General features: G+C 48.9%; 1 protein-coding gene across 2 annotated transcripts in view; it reads left to right on the top strand.

The window, feature by feature from the left end:
* Positions 1-13,025: 13,025 nt before the first annotated feature.
* MELK (maternal embryonic leucine zipper kinase) overlaps positions 13,026-17,391 on the top strand; it is a 39,139-nt gene continuing 34,773 nt past the window's right edge. The window contains exons 1-4 of one of the 2 annotated variants that reach the window (XM_065549774.1): positions 13,026-13,483; positions 15,478-15,578; positions 15,879-15,964; positions 16,442-16,558. In XM_065549774.1, coding sequence (XP_065405846.1) covers positions 15,515-15,578; positions 15,879-15,964; positions 16,442-16,558 — 267 coding nt within the window. In that variant the 5' untranslated portion in view covers positions 13,026-13,483; positions 15,478-15,514. The remainder of the gene's footprint in view (positions 13,484-15,477; positions 15,579-15,878; positions 15,965-16,441; positions 16,559-17,391) is intronic. The other variant, XM_065549775.1, reaches the window with a different exon arrangement.

Here is a 17,391-nt window from a genome sequence, read left to right as displayed (position 1 = left end):
TTTACTTACCTGTGGGCTTTGGTCACCTGCCCCCTTCGAACCTAGTTTAAAGCCCTCCTCCCTAGGTTAGCCAGTCTGTAGCCAAATACGCTCTTCCCCTTCCTCAATAGGTGGACCCCATCTCTGCTTAGCAGTCCTTCTTCCTGGAACAGCATCCCGTGGTCAAGGAAGCCGAAGCCCCCCTGGCAACACCATCCTTGCAGCCAGGCATTCACCTCCAGGATGCATCTGTCTCTGCCTGGGCCCCTACCCTTGACCGGAAGGACTGAAGAGAACACCACCTGCATTCCCAACTCCTTAATCCATACTCCCAGAGCCCTGTAGTCACTTCTGATCTGCTGAGGGTCATACCTCGCAGTATCATTAGTGCCCACATGGATGAGTAGCATGGGGTAGTAGTCAGAGGGCCGGATGATCGTGTGTGCTTGCATTTACCAGAGTACTATCATTAAAAACTCCATACTTTCCATCTGGTGATCTGTTCTCCCTGAAATGCCTGGATTTATCAAGGACACACGTTTGGGATGGAAAAACAGTGACTTTATTCTAGAAATAGCACTTCATTCCTGCTAAATATTAGTGCTCTTTCATCTCCTTAGCCTAGTGGGAAGGAGATTTGCTTTGATGAAGGAAACACCATGTGTCACCACAATGAAAAGAAAAACAGGAATGGTGTATGCTGAATGTAAGCCACTAGATTGTAAATTGTTTGGGGCAGGGGTTATCTTTGGTTATCATAGAATCATAGAAGATTAGGTTTGGAAGAGACCTCAGGAGGTCATCTAGTCCAACCCCCTGCTCAAAGCTGGACCAACACCAACTAAATCATCCCAGCCAGGGCTTTGTCAAGTCGGGCCTTAAAAACCTCTAAGGATGGAGATTCAACCACCTCCCTAGGGAACCCATTCCATTGCTTCACCAGCCTCCTAGCGAAATAGTGTTTCCTAATATCCAACCTAGACCTCACCCACTGCAACTTGAGACCATTGCTCCTTGTTCTGTCATCTGCCACCACTGAGAACAGCCGAGCTCCATCCTCTTTGGAACCCCCCTTCAGGTTCTATCTGCTGCTATCAAATCGCCCCACACTCTTTTTTTCTGCAAACTAAATAAGCCCAGTTCCCTCAACCTCTCCTCGAAAGTCATGTGCCCCAGCCCCCTGATCATTTTTGTTGCCCTCCGCTGGACTCTCTCCAATTTGTCCACATCCTTTCTGTAGTGGGGGGCCCAAAACTGGACGCAATACTCCAGATGTGGCCTTACCAGTGGCAAATAGAGGGGAATAATCACTTCCCTCGATCTGCTGGCAATGCTCCTACTAATACAGCCCAATATGCCGTTAGCCTTCTTGGCAACAAGGGCACACTGCTGACTCATATCCAGCTTCTCATCCACTGTCCTTTTTGGCAGAACTGCCGCTTAGCCAGTTGGTCCCCAGCCTGTAGCAGTGCATGGGATTCTTCCGTCCTAAGCGCAGGATCGCTACCCGTTGAGCCTGACAATCTAGCCAGCTTTCTATCCACCTTGTGTGTGTATACTGATTAACACAACAAAACTAGCGCCTCCAGGCACTACAGCAATAATAATAAATAATAATAAAAGTATCCAGAGCTTTAAAAAAAAACTTATTCTGCTATTAAGGAAGCGGCGCTCCCAGGAGAAGCAGTTTGTAGATGAGGTCACGCTATCACAGATATTACTTGTGGAACCATGCACAAAGCACCAATTGCATGGTCTGCCACTGTTTGACATATTTCTTTCCCTGGCGCTGACACCAACCAACCACACACATCAGGGTGCATGAACTGTTGTTGGAGGAAGTACAAGAAAAGAGGCGAGGCTCACAGGGTGGTTTCCAAGACATCTCTAAATTTGAACACCAATTTTTTTCTTGCCATCACAAGTGGAATTTTCACACCCTAACAGGATTCTTACTCGCAAGTTGTTTGAATTTTATCAAGTAACTCACGGTGGAGCCTTATAGGCCCAGCTGCATACTACCAAAAGAGCACTACGCGATTTTAGACACTCCAAAACTTGGGCTTTCCTTAGGCCACCGCCATGGAACCAACTCATCTTCTGAAATGACAACTGAATTGTAACCACTGTGGTACAAGTTTGCAGCCACTGGGACAGATTCTGGCCTCTTTAGCCCATTGTGGCAGAATAAACGGGCCAGAGCAGCCTCCGGAAACTTCCCCCAGTGCTGGGATGGCATCGAGATGATATGGGCAGCCCCACACCAAAATGCAAAGCGCTCCACTTATTCCAGGCTGCAGAGCAGCCCATCAGCAGATGGAGAAGGCTGCTATAAGCTAGAGCAGCCCAGAATTAGGGGACTGTGCCATCCCCCAAAGCAGCCCAGAATTCAGGAGGCACAAAAATGGTGCATAGCTCTTTGCCCCTCCCAGGCTGTCCTGTCAGGAGACTCAGCACAGGATCTGGCCCAGTGGGGCCATTAGAATTCACACATTCTGCTCAAGCAGGGAAAGGCCTGGTTATTGCATTGTGACTAGCTATCGGGCCAGAGTTTGGCGTTTGGCCACTGGCCCCAGGAGGGGGCTGTGCTGCCCTGTGGGGAACTTGGGGAGGAATTGGGCTTCAAGAGTGGCCCGGTGTGCATGAGGAATGCCCAGGCTGCACTGTCTCTGAAGGGAGGACTGCCTGCTCCCCTGGTGCAGAGGCTAGTGCAGAATTGGGGGAGACCATGGCCCCACCTTTGGCCTGCTTCCTTTGGGGTGCCAGGCACAGAGGGAAAAATATCTAGGCTCCCCTGTGCAAGGGCAAGAAAGCACCGTGTGAGAGCCTGAGACAATCCAACTTGTGGTGGGGTATGGAAGGAGCAGTAAGTGATGATAGGAAGGAGCAGTAAGTGATGATAGAAAGCATCTCTATCTCAGATCTCTCAAATAAACCTTTGCCAATGGTACGCACATTGCCCAGGACTAGGTTTTCCAATACACAGATAAAGCACATGCATCAAGGCTAGAATGGTGATGTTGATCTCTCCCCTTTGAGGGCGTGTGCCCACCATTCGGTACCTGCGTTCGCAATCTGGGGGTCATATTAGATCTCCCACTGCTGGTGGCACATAGCAGCAGCGTCCAGGAGTGCTTTTGATCATTTGTGGCTGGCCAAGAGATTGCAACCATTTCTTTCACATGTGGGGACCTCACAACCACGATCCAGATATATGTCACCTGGAGAGTGGACTACTGCAGTGCTCTATATGTGGGGCTACACCTTAGGTCAGAGGCTGAAGGCAGCAGCCTGTCTACCAAGCACATGCAGCACATGTCTATGCTCCATGTTCTGCACTGGCTGCCTTTCCATTTCCGCATTGAATGTAAGGTGCTGGTTTTGATCTATAAACCTCTACAAGGGACGGGGCCTTGAGAAGCCACCTCTCTCTGCCTGCCATACTGCCACAGCTGTAGTCAGCAGAGGCGCTTGAGTTGGATGCCCCTCGATTAAGAAAGTGGCCTGGCAGTAGAGCGTTTTCTGTGACAGGCTCTCGGCTGTGGGGCCGGCTTTCAGGACACAGCCCAAATCTATTGACCATCAGGATATGCTGCAAGACGTGGACTGCCTCGTCCGGGCAAGAGAGGCCAGCATGTTGGAGAGCGGGGAGTTGGGTGTTCTGAGGGCGATCTGGTTTTGGTTTTGTGCTCAATGTGAAGATGATGCACAAGCTCTAGCTGGTACAGAGTACAGCTTCCTTGGCTGCTGGGAGCACATGAGGCCTCTGCTCAGATCCCTCCACTTGCTCTCCGTCAGTTCAATGCCTTGGTCCTAATTTTCAAAGCAATTAATGGATCAAGGCCCAGCTACATCCAAGACCAAAATTCAGTCTCTGAAACAACAACGCTGCACTTCTCTGGGACAATGCAGGTCACAAAGGAGGAGGAGGCATCTGGGAACTGGGGGACAAAGCATTTTCTGTCAAGGATCTGGCGATGGAACAGGAGAATCCTGAGTCTAACCACCTTTCAGAGACTTTGCAAGGCCTTCCTCTTTTTTCTACCAGAAGTGATGCTCAAAATTCAAGGCCCCACCCTCCTGCAACCCCCACAAACCTACTGTTAGCAGTTTTGACCCCAAAAAGGGCGAAGTGCCAGAGACTCCAGGACATCTACTAGGGATTTTACTTTTGCTATTGAATTTACATGGAAGGTACAGGTTTAAACTAGAGTAAATGGTGGATTCTCTGTAACTTGAAGTCTTTAAACCATGATTTGAGGAGTTCAATAACCCAGCCAGAGGTCAGGGGTCTGTTACAGGCAGGGCCGGCTCCAGGCACCAGCTTGTCAAGCAGGTGCTTGGGGCGGCCGCTCCGGAGAGGGGCGGCATATCCAGGTATTTGGCGGCAATTCGGAGAACGGTCCCTCACTCACGCTCGGAGTGAAGGACTTCCCGCCGAATTGCCGCCGCATATCGCAATCGCGGCTTTTTTTTTTTTGGCTGCTTGGAGCGGCCAAAACTCTGGAGCCGGCCCTGGTTACAGGCATGGGTGGGTGAAGTTCTGTGGCCTGCAATGTGCAGCAGATCAGATTAGATGATCATGATGGTCTCTTCTGACCTTAAAGTCTATGACTCTACGAGTACTGTATATGATAGATATTACTTATTAGCAGGGGCAGCTCTATGTATTTTGCCGCCCCAAGCACGGCAGTCAGGCAGCTTTCGGCGGCATGCTTGCGGGAGGTCCGCCGGTCCCGCGCCTTCGGTGTATCCACCGCCGAATTGCCGCCAAAACCACGGGACAGGCCGACCTCCCGCAGGCATGCCGCCGAAGGCAGCCTGACTGCCGCCCTTACGGCGACAAGCAGGCTGCCCCTGGTGGTGCGCTGGTGTCTGGAGCCGCCCCTGCTTATTAAAGCAGTACATACTGTAATGAGTAATCACTTTGTAATGTTCCCTAGTACGCTTTAACGTAGTAGTTTTTCAAACAGCACAGTGTTGCAGTGCACTAGGGAACCTTTAGGGGGGCAACATCAGGGTCTACATGGATCAATTAATGCACAACACGTAGTCTACATTACTGCTCTCTGTACACAAACCCTTAGATACAAGTAACCATTTCTGGTGGTTTTTGGATAAACATTGATTTCATAGTGTTTGTGTCAGGGTATTTTAAGTGTTTATTGGGGGTAAAACTGAAAATGAGAAGCCCTATAATGCCCTGTATGTATGCAGAGCAAGGAAGGAGTGGCAGATGGTGCCAGACAGTGGCTCTGCTACCACTCCATGGTGAAGGGAGAAAGATTTCTTCCCCTTAGCCCGTGCCAGACCCCCAGCTACCATGCTTAAGGACCTGAGCCTGGCACACGGGAGGATTTAGCCACTCAAGTGCAGTTTTACAACAGCCAATGCTGCACTTGGCACATTCCAATGCACTGAAATGATCTGGGGCTCTCACTATGAAGATATTCACTACCTGCACATTTATTATCATTCAGCTCTCCTGATAGCAGAAATACAGACTGTATAAATACACTGACTGGACAAAAAAGGAAACCGGGGCTGGACTGTGAATATAGCTTCAAAGTCTAATCTGGGAGGCCATGAAACACAAACTTCAGGAAGCTAAAAAGCAATGATATCTTACCTATATGGCCACATTATTAAGCACACATTTCCCCAGGTAAGGTGAAAAATCAAGATTCGTTTTGAAATAGCGGTGGTAAAGACCACCGCATGAAGGGTCACTCTTCCTCTCACATTTTCTTTGCTTGTTAGGGCTTCCGCCAGTCACCTGCAGGGGTCAGGAAGGGATTCCCTCCACCCCCGATGTATTCTGTGTGGTGGGTTTGGTTTTGGGTTTTTTTTGTCTTCTTCCTCTGAAGCATCAGAGATGTCCACAGCTGGAGATGGGACATTGGACGGGCCAGAACTCCTAGGTGGTACTGAGCAGTCTCTCTCTTGGCTGATTGGTTCTTGCTCACATGCTCAGGGTCTAACTGACCATCTTATGTGGGCTTGGGAAGGAATGGCAGTGACCTCTGGGGATTGTTTTTTTTTTTTGCCTTCCTCTGCAGTATGGGGTGCAGGTCACATGCCAAGATCAACTGGGTGTACCTCACTTTAATCAGTTCCTTACCATTACAGGGGCCTGGGGCATTGGTGCACTTTCCTCCCTCCTATTCTCTGCCTGTGGCACACAACAGCGTAACCTCACCAGGGTTGTAATACTTTGGTCTACATTATTGTGCAGGTGGTAGGTGGTGTGGGTGGCCTGTGATACACAGGAGATCAGACTTGATGATCGGGTGGGCCCTTCTGGCCTTAACCTCTATGACTGTATTGTCTCATCCTTTCCGGTCTTTTCCATATCCTCACTGATACAACCCTTTACCTACACATCAAAAAGAAAAAGAAGGAATCTACCTTCATTTGACGTTTGCAGAAGGATGATCACATTTTAAAGCATCAAATGGAAGATGTTTCAGAGTAGCAGCATTATTTTATTTTATTTAAGTATAAGTTGACTTGGAGGGATTCGATTTTTATCAATAAATGTTGGTAAACATCGATTTCAACTTACACACAAACCAACAAAAATATTTCTATCAATACTTATCAAAATTTACCAGTAGGCAAAGTAAGAAAAATGCTTCTTGCGGATGTATTAGAGTTTGATGTAGGGCTATTTACTTTACTTTGACAATTTGTGTTTTAATGGTTATAAAACTTTAACTTTTTGAATCTGAACATCTATTGTCATTAAACAATTATTGTCTGATGCTCCCATAATTCCGTGCAACTGTGAATATTGAAATCGATAATCTTAGATACTGCTTAAATATAAACACTGATAATTATTCATCAAAATTATTATTTAAAAAATCGATTTTTGGTAAGCCTAAGTACAAGGAAGGAATTGTGAGGATAGGAATGGGGAAAGCTATGTTGGCAGGTAAGGATCCATGCAAAAAGGAAAATTTAATTTTCATTTCTCACTTTAACACATTCGCATCTTTTTTTACAAATATCAAATTAGGTTAATTCCTCATTTCACATATTTTAGACAGATGCCATCCACTAGCGGCCAGCAGTTTGAATAACTGTGCAGCTGCTCTGAGAGGTTGAAAAATTTCTGGTTTCCTTTAAAACACCATTTGAAACTGGCTTATTTTCAAAAATCACATTTTAAAGCGAAAACTAGAACCTCTTATTCAGCTGGATCATATGTGATTGCTGCAACTGATTTCGCAGGGACGATTTATAGTGTCGGTAAGGATTACTCATGTGAGTAAGAATTGCAGAACCAGGCCCAATATCTGTTATTTATGGTAAATAAACTACACAGCAATCAGACTGCCTTAGGGGCTCTCCAGCTTCGCCATCATTTTCTTAGCACAAGGAAGCCTTTTTTTTCCTTTTAAATCTATCTAATATTTTGTAAACTACGTAGTCTAGACATATTTAGGAGGTGACTTTAATGAGAATCAAAGGCAGCACTCAGCACAACCAAGAGCCAAAAGGACACACACTGTCGCATCAGTCACACATGGCAATTTTGTTTCTTTTTAACTTTATAAACAACACAGACGGAACCTTCAAAACAAAACAAAACAAAACTAGGGATTCACAGTGTTGCCCACCCTCATAATTTTATCACAAGTCTTGTTTTAATTTAAGCCTCAGCTCCTGGAGTCCTGTGATTGCAGGAGTCTCTCAGCTTTCTTTCTTTCTTTCCAGGACATTTCTAACCCTTATGAATGTTGGGAAATGCTAGAAAATGCAACCCTCCAAGCCTCCAAAACCAGACGGCAAATTAAGAAACCCCAACCTCTCTTACTTTTAAAGCTCCCGTGTGTTTCAAGGCCTGATTCGCAATAGTTGAACAATCCGGACTGGCAACTCTGAGGGGGAAGAAATACTTCTCTTAGAATCTTAGGATATTATTCCATATGGGGGAAGATCACCTCTATGTACAGAACCACTGTTCAAGCCCTACTCTGTGGGATCAAATGAGGTTATTTTTCTTTAATGTAGAGAAGGGCCTTTAATATTTGTGCCTTATCTATGTGATCATTCGGTCCATCTCCCTGCCAGGAGAGGACTGTTACCTGGAGGACATTTTAGAGTGTTTTTTCCAGTCTAGCTTTAGAAGTCCCGAAGGACAAACTTTCCACTTCTTTCCTTGGTAGATTATGCCACAGCCTAATATGCGTCACCATCAAGATTTCCTTGATATTCAGTCTAATAATAGCTGGTGCTTACATAGCACTCTTTATAGGAGGTCAGTATCTTTCTGCCCATTTTACAGATGAGGAAACTGAGGCACAGAGAGGGGACATGACTCGCCCAAGTCATAGAGCCTGGCAATGGCTAAGCTGAGGAATGAATCTTGGTCTTCTGAGTCCCAAGTGGAAGCTCTATCCACGTAGGGCAAGTCTACACTTAGTTGGGGTTGGTCCTGCTTTGAGCAGGGGGTTGGACTAGATGACCTCCTGAGGTCTTTTCCAACCCTAATCTTCTATGATACACTACCACGCTACATTGGCACAGCCAGGGCCATCCTTAGAGGGGTGCGGGGCCATACCTCCATCCCAGGCCATGCCCCCACTCTACCCCTTCCCCCAAGTCCCCGCCCCGCCTCTTCCCGCCCCTGCCCCACCCCCACTCCACCCCTTCCCCCAACCCCCGCCTGCCTCTTCCCGCCCCTGCTCTGACCCCTCCCCACCCCCATTCCATCCTAAGTCCCTGCCCCCACCCTGCCTCTTTCCGGCTTCCGCCCCCTCCCCCGAGCGACGCCGGGAGCTGGTGGGGTGGAGCGGAGCAGGGCGGGCTGGGGCTGGGTCACTCGCTGCTGCTGATGCCAGGCCCCCCGCTAACCCCTCAGGCTGCCCTGGACCCCGTGTCTCCCTGAAGCGCAGGGTCCCCCAAAGCACGGGGCCTGGGGTGGTTGCCCTGGTCTGTCCTATGGACAGGACAGCTCTGGGTGCAGCTGCACCGAAGTAGTTGCGCCATTGTAGCGCGTCTTCACCAGAGCCCTCTCCTGTCGGTACAATTACTCCACCTCCGCGAGAGGCGAAAGCTACGTCAGTGGGAGAGCGTCTCCAGCCGATATCATGCCATGTGGACGCCACTTTAAGTGGATGTAACTTACGTCACTTGGGGGGGGGTGTCGTTTTCACACCCCGAGCACTGTAAGTTACATCGACTTAAGTGGTAGTGGAGACCAGCCCTAAGACACACTGCCTCCCATTCTTAAGTTCTTCCCATTGCTCCTAATTATACCCCTGAATACCACAGTAAATACCTGCTCTCTATCCTTGATGTTTACACCCATCATACACCTGTAGACTGCTATTTTGTTCCCCTCATCCATATCGGTAGCTTTTGGCTAGCCAAGCTGCACTGATTTCTCTCTCCTAATCTTGCCTCTTAAATCAATCTCTCCGGCCCTTGATCTTTTTGTTGCTCTTCTTTGAATTCCCTTCAACTTGTTGGTATCCTTCCGGTCTCACGGTGCTCAAAATGAACACAATATTCTAGATGCGATCTCCCCAGAGCCCTGTAGGGAGAAGGAATTGCATCCCTGTACTGTGGCTTGATTCTCATCTTCTGCCTATGCAGCTCAAAACTGCATTGACCTTTTTGGCAGCCATATTGCTTTGTGAACTCATGTCTAATTTCTTGTTCACGAGGGCTGAGGTCTTCAAAGCCACCTAAGGGACCTGGCTACCCAGTATCCACTGACATTACTGGGCATCCAAGTCTCCCATGTGGTTTTAAAAATCTCAGCCTGTCTCTTTCAGCAAGTCTCTCCACTGTGCCGCCATTGCAGTCAACGTGTTCTAGTTTATTTTTCTCTGACTGTGTTAGTTTGTTTTTTTCCCAAGTGCAATTTCATGTTGTCATTTTTTACCCTATTTCTAAACCGCAACCATTGTATTATTTTCCTGTCCTAATGAGCGTTGGCAACTCCTTCCAACTTAACAGGATCTGCATATGTTATTAGCAATACGCTGCATATTCCCTCTCTCAGGTCATCAGTAAATTTATTGAATAAGATACAGCCTAACATCACTCCTTGCAGGACCTGCCGGACACTTCCCACCAATTCAATACATCTCTGTCTACCATTCCCCTTTGTTGGCAGTCTTTTAGCTTTCAATCCATATGCAAGTATTCGTAGCATGCCAGTTTGGATTATTTTTTCAAGTGAGATTTTGTGAGACATGGGATCAAATGGTTTACAAAACATCAAATACACATTTACTGCATTCTTGTGCACTAATTTTGTAATTGTTCCTAAAACATTCTAATATAAAAAGAAACCAATCAAATGTGTCTAACATGGCCAAGTCTCCGTAAACCTAAGTTACCTATTCATTATGGAATCATTACATTCTGCTCATAACTAAAACTGCATTAATAGCAGCCGTAGTCTTCCTAATTAACAACATTTGGATTCTGTTTCTATGTTCAAACCTACTATAATTAACGGCTGCACAACAATTTAGGAACAATGTCAATGTTTTAGGTGAAATATTTACTATAGGCTGTGCAAACTAAATATTTGCATGCATCCTATAAAAAGTCTCCTCTTTTGAATGCCAAAATGGCAACAATCAGTGTCATGTGATGTTCTCAATGGCAGACGTTCCTATAGTATTTGTGTATAGATTACAGTTACTAGAAATCTCCGTGTTAAATCTCTGGAGTACAGCGGGAACATAAACATGAATCTAGAAAGAGATAGGAAGACTGAGAAAGAATTATCAAATGAACACGCAGCCTACAAAGATACAAGCTAATCAATTTCAGAAAAAATAACCCAGAGCACACGCATACCATGTAATGAGAAGGAGACAGCTGACAAGCAATAACACAGAGAAAGATCTAGCTAGGATAGTGGATAGCACATTAGGTGAGGGGCCAGATTCACATCTGGTATAAATCCACATTACACCAGCTGTGCATCTCGCCCCTGAGCTTGCCATGGGATACAGCGTTAAAGAAAAGCACTTGCTATACTGGGCAAAGGCATCAGCTCACAGAATCAAAGCAGTTTGTTTTTAATATCCCATGTGATGGAACTTCCCCCATTCTCTTTGGGAAACTGCTGACAGGAAGGTGCCTTTTTTTCCAAGGAAAAAAAAAAGAATTACAATGAATATCAACCCTTTCTTCGTTTTTGCATTGAGGAGTAATGGTGGAGACGCCGTGGAAGGGTGTAGTGACAGCTGTGGGTGGCTCTTAGGCAGGAGCCAGTGGTGCGGGGTTGTGCTAGGGAAGGCAGCACTGTGCTAGGCCGGCTCAGTGTGGGGCTGTGCCGGGGGTGACATGGCTGAGCCAGCACATAGCCCAGCCCCATGCCTGGACTTAGAGTTGCCAGGTGTCCAGTTTTGGACCGGAACACCCAGTCGAAAAGGGGCATAGCGGACAGGCTCTCTGCCTGCCCTGGCTCCGCACGGCTCCCGGGAGCAGCTGGTATGTCGTCCCCCCACTCCCTCCCGGCTCCTATGAGTAGGGGCAGCTGGGGGTTCTGCACGCTGCCCCCAACCCAAGCACCGGCTCAGCAGCTCCCATTGGCCAGGAACTGCAGCCAATGAGAGCTGTATGGGCGGCGCCTGCGGACGGGGCAGCGCACAGCACTGCCCGGCTGCCCCGTACCTAGGAGCCAGAGGTAAGCGCTGCCTGAAGCCTGCACCCCAACCTCTGGCCCCAGCCCCACACCCAGAGTCCGCACCCCCAGCTGGAGCCCTCACCCAACCCCCTGCCCCAGCCCTGATCCCCCTCCTGCCCTCCGAACCCCACAGTTCCAGCCCAGAGCACCCTCCTGCACCCCAAACCTCTCATCCCTAGCCCCACCCCAGAGCCTACAGCCCCAGCCATAACCCTCACCCTCCCTGCGCGACCCAACCCTGATTCCCCTCCTGCCCTCCTAACCCCTCGGTCCCAGCCTGGAGTCCCCTTCTACATACCAAACCCCTCATCCCCAGCCCAGAGTCTCCCCCACACCACATCCCCCTGCCCCAATTCAGAGTCCCCTCTTGCACCCTGAATCCCTCAATTTTGGCCTCATCCTGGAACTCACCCCCCAAGCCCAGAGCCTGTACCCCCTTCTTCACCCCAACCCCCTGCCTGAGCCCGGAGCCCCCTCCATACTCTGAATCCCTTGGCTCCACTCCCCAACCCGGAGCCCCCTCCTGCATCTCAAACCCTTCATCCCTGGCCCCACCCCACAGCCCTCATCCCCAGGGCCGGCTTTAGGCCAATTCGTCCGATTCCCAGGAATCGGGCCCTGCGCCAGGGCCCTGCGCCTTAGGTGCCTTTTAAATTTTTTTCTTTACTCACCCGGTGGCGGTCCGCTCCGGGGTCTTTGGCGGCATTTCGGCGGTGGGGGGGGGGGGTCCTTCGGTGCCACGGAAGACCTGGAGCAGACCCCCACCGCCACCAAAGTGCCGCTGAAGCCCTGGACCGCCGCCATGTATTCGAATCAGGCCCCGCAGTTAATAAAGCCGGCCCTGCTCACCCCCCTCCACCCCAAACCCCTGCCCCAGGCGGAGCCCCCTCCTACACCCTGAACTCCAGCCCCCTCCCATACTCCAAACACCTTGGCTCCACCCCCCCCAGCCCCGTCCTGCACCCCAAACCCCTCATCCCCAGCCCCACCCCAAAGCCTACACCCCCAGCCCTCACCCCCTCCCACACCCCAGAGCCCCCTCCTGCACCCTGAACCCCTCATTTCAAGCCCCACCCTGCACCCCCTCCCGCATCCCAACCCCCTGAGCCAGCCCAGTGAAAATAGGGTGACCAGATGTCCCGATTTTATAGGGACAGTCCTGATATTTGGAGTTTTTTCTTATATAGGCTCCTATTACCCCCCACCCCAATTTTTCACACTTGCTGTCTGGTCACCCTAAGTGAAAATGAGGGCGTGAGTGAGGGTGGGGAGAGCGAACGAGAGAGGGAGGGGGGATGGAGTGAGTGGGGCGGGGCCTCAGAGAAGGGGCGGGGCCTCTGATGGGGGAAGGGCAGGGGGCGGGGCTAGGGTGTTTGGCAACCCTAGTCCTCTCTGTGACGTCCCTGTGGGTGGGACCCTGGGATGGGGGGAAGCAAATAACTGCCCTGCAGAGCCGGCCCCGGTCCTTGGGCCCTGCCACAGGCTCAGGACACGCGCGTCTGAATCAACCACAGGGAAGAGGCGGAGCAGGCCAGGGCCCGCGTAGCCCCTAAGGCAACTCTAGCCAGGACTCAGGAGGCGGGGTAAAAGCCACCCCCAACATGGCGCCCAGCTCAGCCCACACCGGCACCTCTGACCCTCCTCCCATGACTCTCCCCGACACATCCCGCCCCTTCCGCGACACCGCTTCGATCTGATTGGTCGGCCGGCCGCCGCGGCCGGAAGAGGCTGGGTTGGCAGGGAAATTTAAACGTTGGAAGCGGTAGCGGCCGCGGTGGCTCGCGCTCGGTGTTTTCGACCTCGGAAGCGCCGCGTTGCCTAGAGACCGCTCCCGCCGGGCAGGTGAGCGCGGCCCCGGGCTGGGGTTCTGCGGGGGCGGAGCCCGAGGGACGAGCTGGGATCGGGGGCGTCAGTGCGGGGCCCCTAACCCCCTTCGCCCCCAGCTCCGCTGCCCCCCCCCGTCCTGCCCCCCTCCCCCAGCTCCGCTGCCCCCCCTCGTCCTTCCCCCCTCCCCCCAGCTCCGCTGCCGCCCCCGCCCCATCGTCCTGCCCCCCGCTCCCTGGGCCCCTCCTATCCCTCCCCGCCCGGGCCCCTCCCATCAGCTGGCCCCGTGCTGGGGGTTCGCTGGAGTCTCCCTTCCTCCAGGCCCCTGGCTCTTGGGGGCCACCCTGGGCTGGGGGCTATGCCACTGCCAACCCCAAATGCTCAGAGATCCCCGGTCAGGTGCCTGACGGTGGTTTGGGCTCTGAGCCTATAGGGCTCCTCTCCAAAAGGCTTAAATGCAAGCTGAGGCTCCGGTCCTCACAGGACTCCCGGAGCTGGAGCTTGGAGAAAAGCCACCCCCTAGCATGCGGGTTGGGATAAAAGCCTAAGAGTTGACAACGCTGCAGAGGGGTTTTACCTGGAGTTAATTGATTGCCAGTGAATTCCCCGCAGCAATAGATGGATGAAGGTTACTCTGGATGCTGCCTAACTGTTTATTCTGGAGGTTAGCCTATGGTAAAGCCCCAACCCTGTGGCCTGGAACGGATGTGAGTGGCGTGACCAGATGAACCTATGTAAATCTGATGGCTAACTTGAGTTACCTGGCAAGCCATGAACTCGGAGTAAAACGGGTAGTGTGGCTATGCTGATGGAACCAGCGTTGACCCTGACTAGCTCCTTTGTTGACACCCGTCTACATCAAGGGTGATAGTGCAGTTGCCAACCTGATGTTAGCTATGGGTCAGGCTAAGATTTTTGTCATGGATATTTTTAGTAAAAGTGTCAGACAGGTCATGGGCAAAAAAGAAAAATTAACAGAATCTGTGACCTGTTTGACTTTTACTGAAAATATCTGGGACAAAATGGGGCTCTGCAGATGCTCATACTGCCTGAAGGGGGGCATCTGCGCAGGGGCTAGGAGCTGCCTGCAGCGGTGGTGGCTGCAGGGTACCCCTCCCCCTGAGGCAGCAGGGGTTTCCCTGTGGTGGTTGGGAGCGCTAGGCTGGGGGGACCCTGCAGCTCCCCACCAGTCATGGTGGTCACTGGAAGTCATGGATTCTGTGACCAAATCGTAGCCTGAACTTGGGTCTTGACCTGTTTCCTAGCCTAGACTAAGGCAAGGCCTGTGCCTCTAGGGCCAAGGTAAATTGAGGGTTTTGTGACCCAGGTATGTGTGCTCTTACAATCCTATTGTGATGGGCGTAACTGTGGTGACTGGCCTGGCATAGCAACTGTTACAATATCCTTCACTCCAATCAGACTAGCCTGATCAGGAAGGGGAAGCTGGCACTGTTACAGAAATACTGCTGTTTGTTGTAAGCCATGCAATGCAGTTAGGAGTGCTGACCTCTGCATAGGGTTGAAATCTGAAGCTTTTCACTGGGCTACAGAGTAAGTGCAGAAAGTCTAATTTACAGTAATCAGTAAACACCAGCCAAACTTTCTTATTCTGAATAAATTAAAATGTTCAGTAGTATCAATTGCAGTCTTGATGGGGGAGTTCAAGTGTCAGTGCTGTTAATGAGATGAAAGGAAAGCCACCAATCGGAGCAGGTGAGCACTTTAGTTTGTAACTTGGTTAGATGGCAGAAGTAAAATTCATCTCTTGGGTACTGACATTTGATAGGATAGTGTGGAAATAGATTCTAACTGCAAACTCACTAGACTATAACTTCAGCATGTTCTAGGCATACAGAAACTGGCTATTGAAGCAGATTTTTCAGGTAGATTGTGTCTTCAGTGAATGTTAAGTTTCAAGGTTACATTTTTGACTATATTTTGTTAAGAAAACAGTGTTTCTTAGGTAGAGATCTTAAAGCATAACTCATCATGTTCTCCTATGTCATTGCCAGGACTTCAGAAGTACCGCTAAACTTTGCCTATCTCAACATGGGTGTAGATGACTATGAGGAAATTCTCAAGTACTATGAATTATATGAAACAGTTGGGACAGGTACTTTTCTCTCTCAAAGTAAAACAGTTAAAACTTATTCTTAATGTTTCAGCTTCACATCCAAATCAAAAGCAGATTGCTATGATAGCAACTAGTCTAGAGATCAGATTTCACATGCTATATTTGCTGAATAAAATTCTGAGGTTTTTTTATGCAGAAGAAATCCTCTTAGTACTTTTAGCTGTAAAAAGCTTTCTGTAAACTGTAAGACTTGCTCCTGTAGTGTGACTCTATAAAAGGATTATTGAGGAGAAAATTAACTTTCATCTTGGATTCTTACTGCCTCACTTCTAAATTCAGGTGGCTTTGCAAAGGTGAAGCTAGGTCGCCATCTCCTTACTGGTGAAAAAGTTGCAATCAAAATCATGGACAAACTGGCTTTGGGGGTAAGTCGAAGTAGCATGCTGCTTGAGATGCCATTTTGTAATGGGAGACATCCTCCCCTTTTTTTTACTCATGAAACGGTAATGTGTAGAATTGTTAGCTGGTTCTAGAAAGACACTTTAGAACTTGCAAGAACTTTAACCTCCAAAAACCACTTATTTTTGGTGACACTGATATTGATGGGACACTCATTTCACAGTTTAAAATAATGTAAAGTTGCTCCAATTTAGGACCTAACAATTTCTTGACAACTTTTGCAGGGAAAAAGTCAAACTTTTTCATTGTAACAATTGCATTACACAGGTCAGAGACACAGAAGTTTATCAAATTCGGAACTCCTATAGTTATACCAAACCTTATACTGGGTTGACCTTAATTATATACACATGAACATGTTGTCATTAGTTGCAGTAGGAGCACTGCACAGGATGTGGAAATAGCCATATTTAGCAACTGTATAACTGGCTTTCATCTCTTAGGGTGATTTACCTCGTGTTAAAACCGAAATTGATGCAATGAAGAACTTGAGTCACCAGCATATTTGCCGATTATACCATGTGATCGAGACATCCAAGAAGATATTCATGGTCTTGGAGGTTAGATTCACAGTGATGCTTCTGGAATGTCTAATGTTAATAATTCAGTCTTTGTGTGGGATGGCTAAAAGCTCACCTTTGAGTCCCCAGTAATCCCTCGGTACAGATGACCAAATAGGGCAGACATTGTAAAAGAGACACACAGTTTAAAATGTGTTGCTTTCAAAACTTGGCTAGTAGATTCTCTACAAAAGTCTCTCAAAATTTAAATCAGTGTGTTTGGAACGATTCAAATAGTCACTTGCCATGGGTACAGCCTGAAATTGTGGCTCTGCTCTAGAGCAAGAGAGCTATAAAGTGAAATAAGAACCTAGCTGGCAATCGAAGATGACAGCATCCCTCCAGTCTAGCCAACATCCATACGCCTCCCCCTGTCCCCACAAGAAATGCAGCTGCATAATCCTGATCCATTCTGACTTAATCTTTCAACTGGCTCACCTTTCTCCGTTGCTTCAGTTCAAACTTTGTCTTCACTTTCAAGGCCCTACTTAATGCGACCTCTGCATATATATCAGACCTCCTATTATTGCACCTCTCCTGCCATTGATGCCAAACTCACTGTTCTATCAGCTTCTCACAAGAGTTTCTATTTTCATATTGCCCCCAGGCAGATAAAGTGCTCTCTACTGTGGTTTGTTCAATCACTAATCCTTCCCTCATTCAAGTTGCTCCTAAAAATTGACTCCAGCAATGCTCACAATAAGTGATTCAATATTCATACTTTATTCACTCATACGGGGGGAGGGATAGCTCAGTGGTTTGAGCATTGGCCTTGCTAAACCCAGGGTTGTGAGTTCAATCCTTGAGGGGGCCATTTAGGGAACTGGGGTAAA

The sequence above is a fragment of the Chrysemys picta genome, chromosome 6 (assembly GCF_011386835.1).
Source record: "Chrysemys picta bellii isolate R12L10 chromosome 6, ASM1138683v2, whole genome shotgun sequence".
Taxonomy (NCBI): domain Eukaryota; kingdom Metazoa; phylum Chordata; order Testudines; family Emydidae; genus Chrysemys; species Chrysemys picta.
The sequence above is the reverse complement of the archived record's forward strand: the minus strand, read 5'-3'. Positions and strand labels throughout refer to the sequence as shown.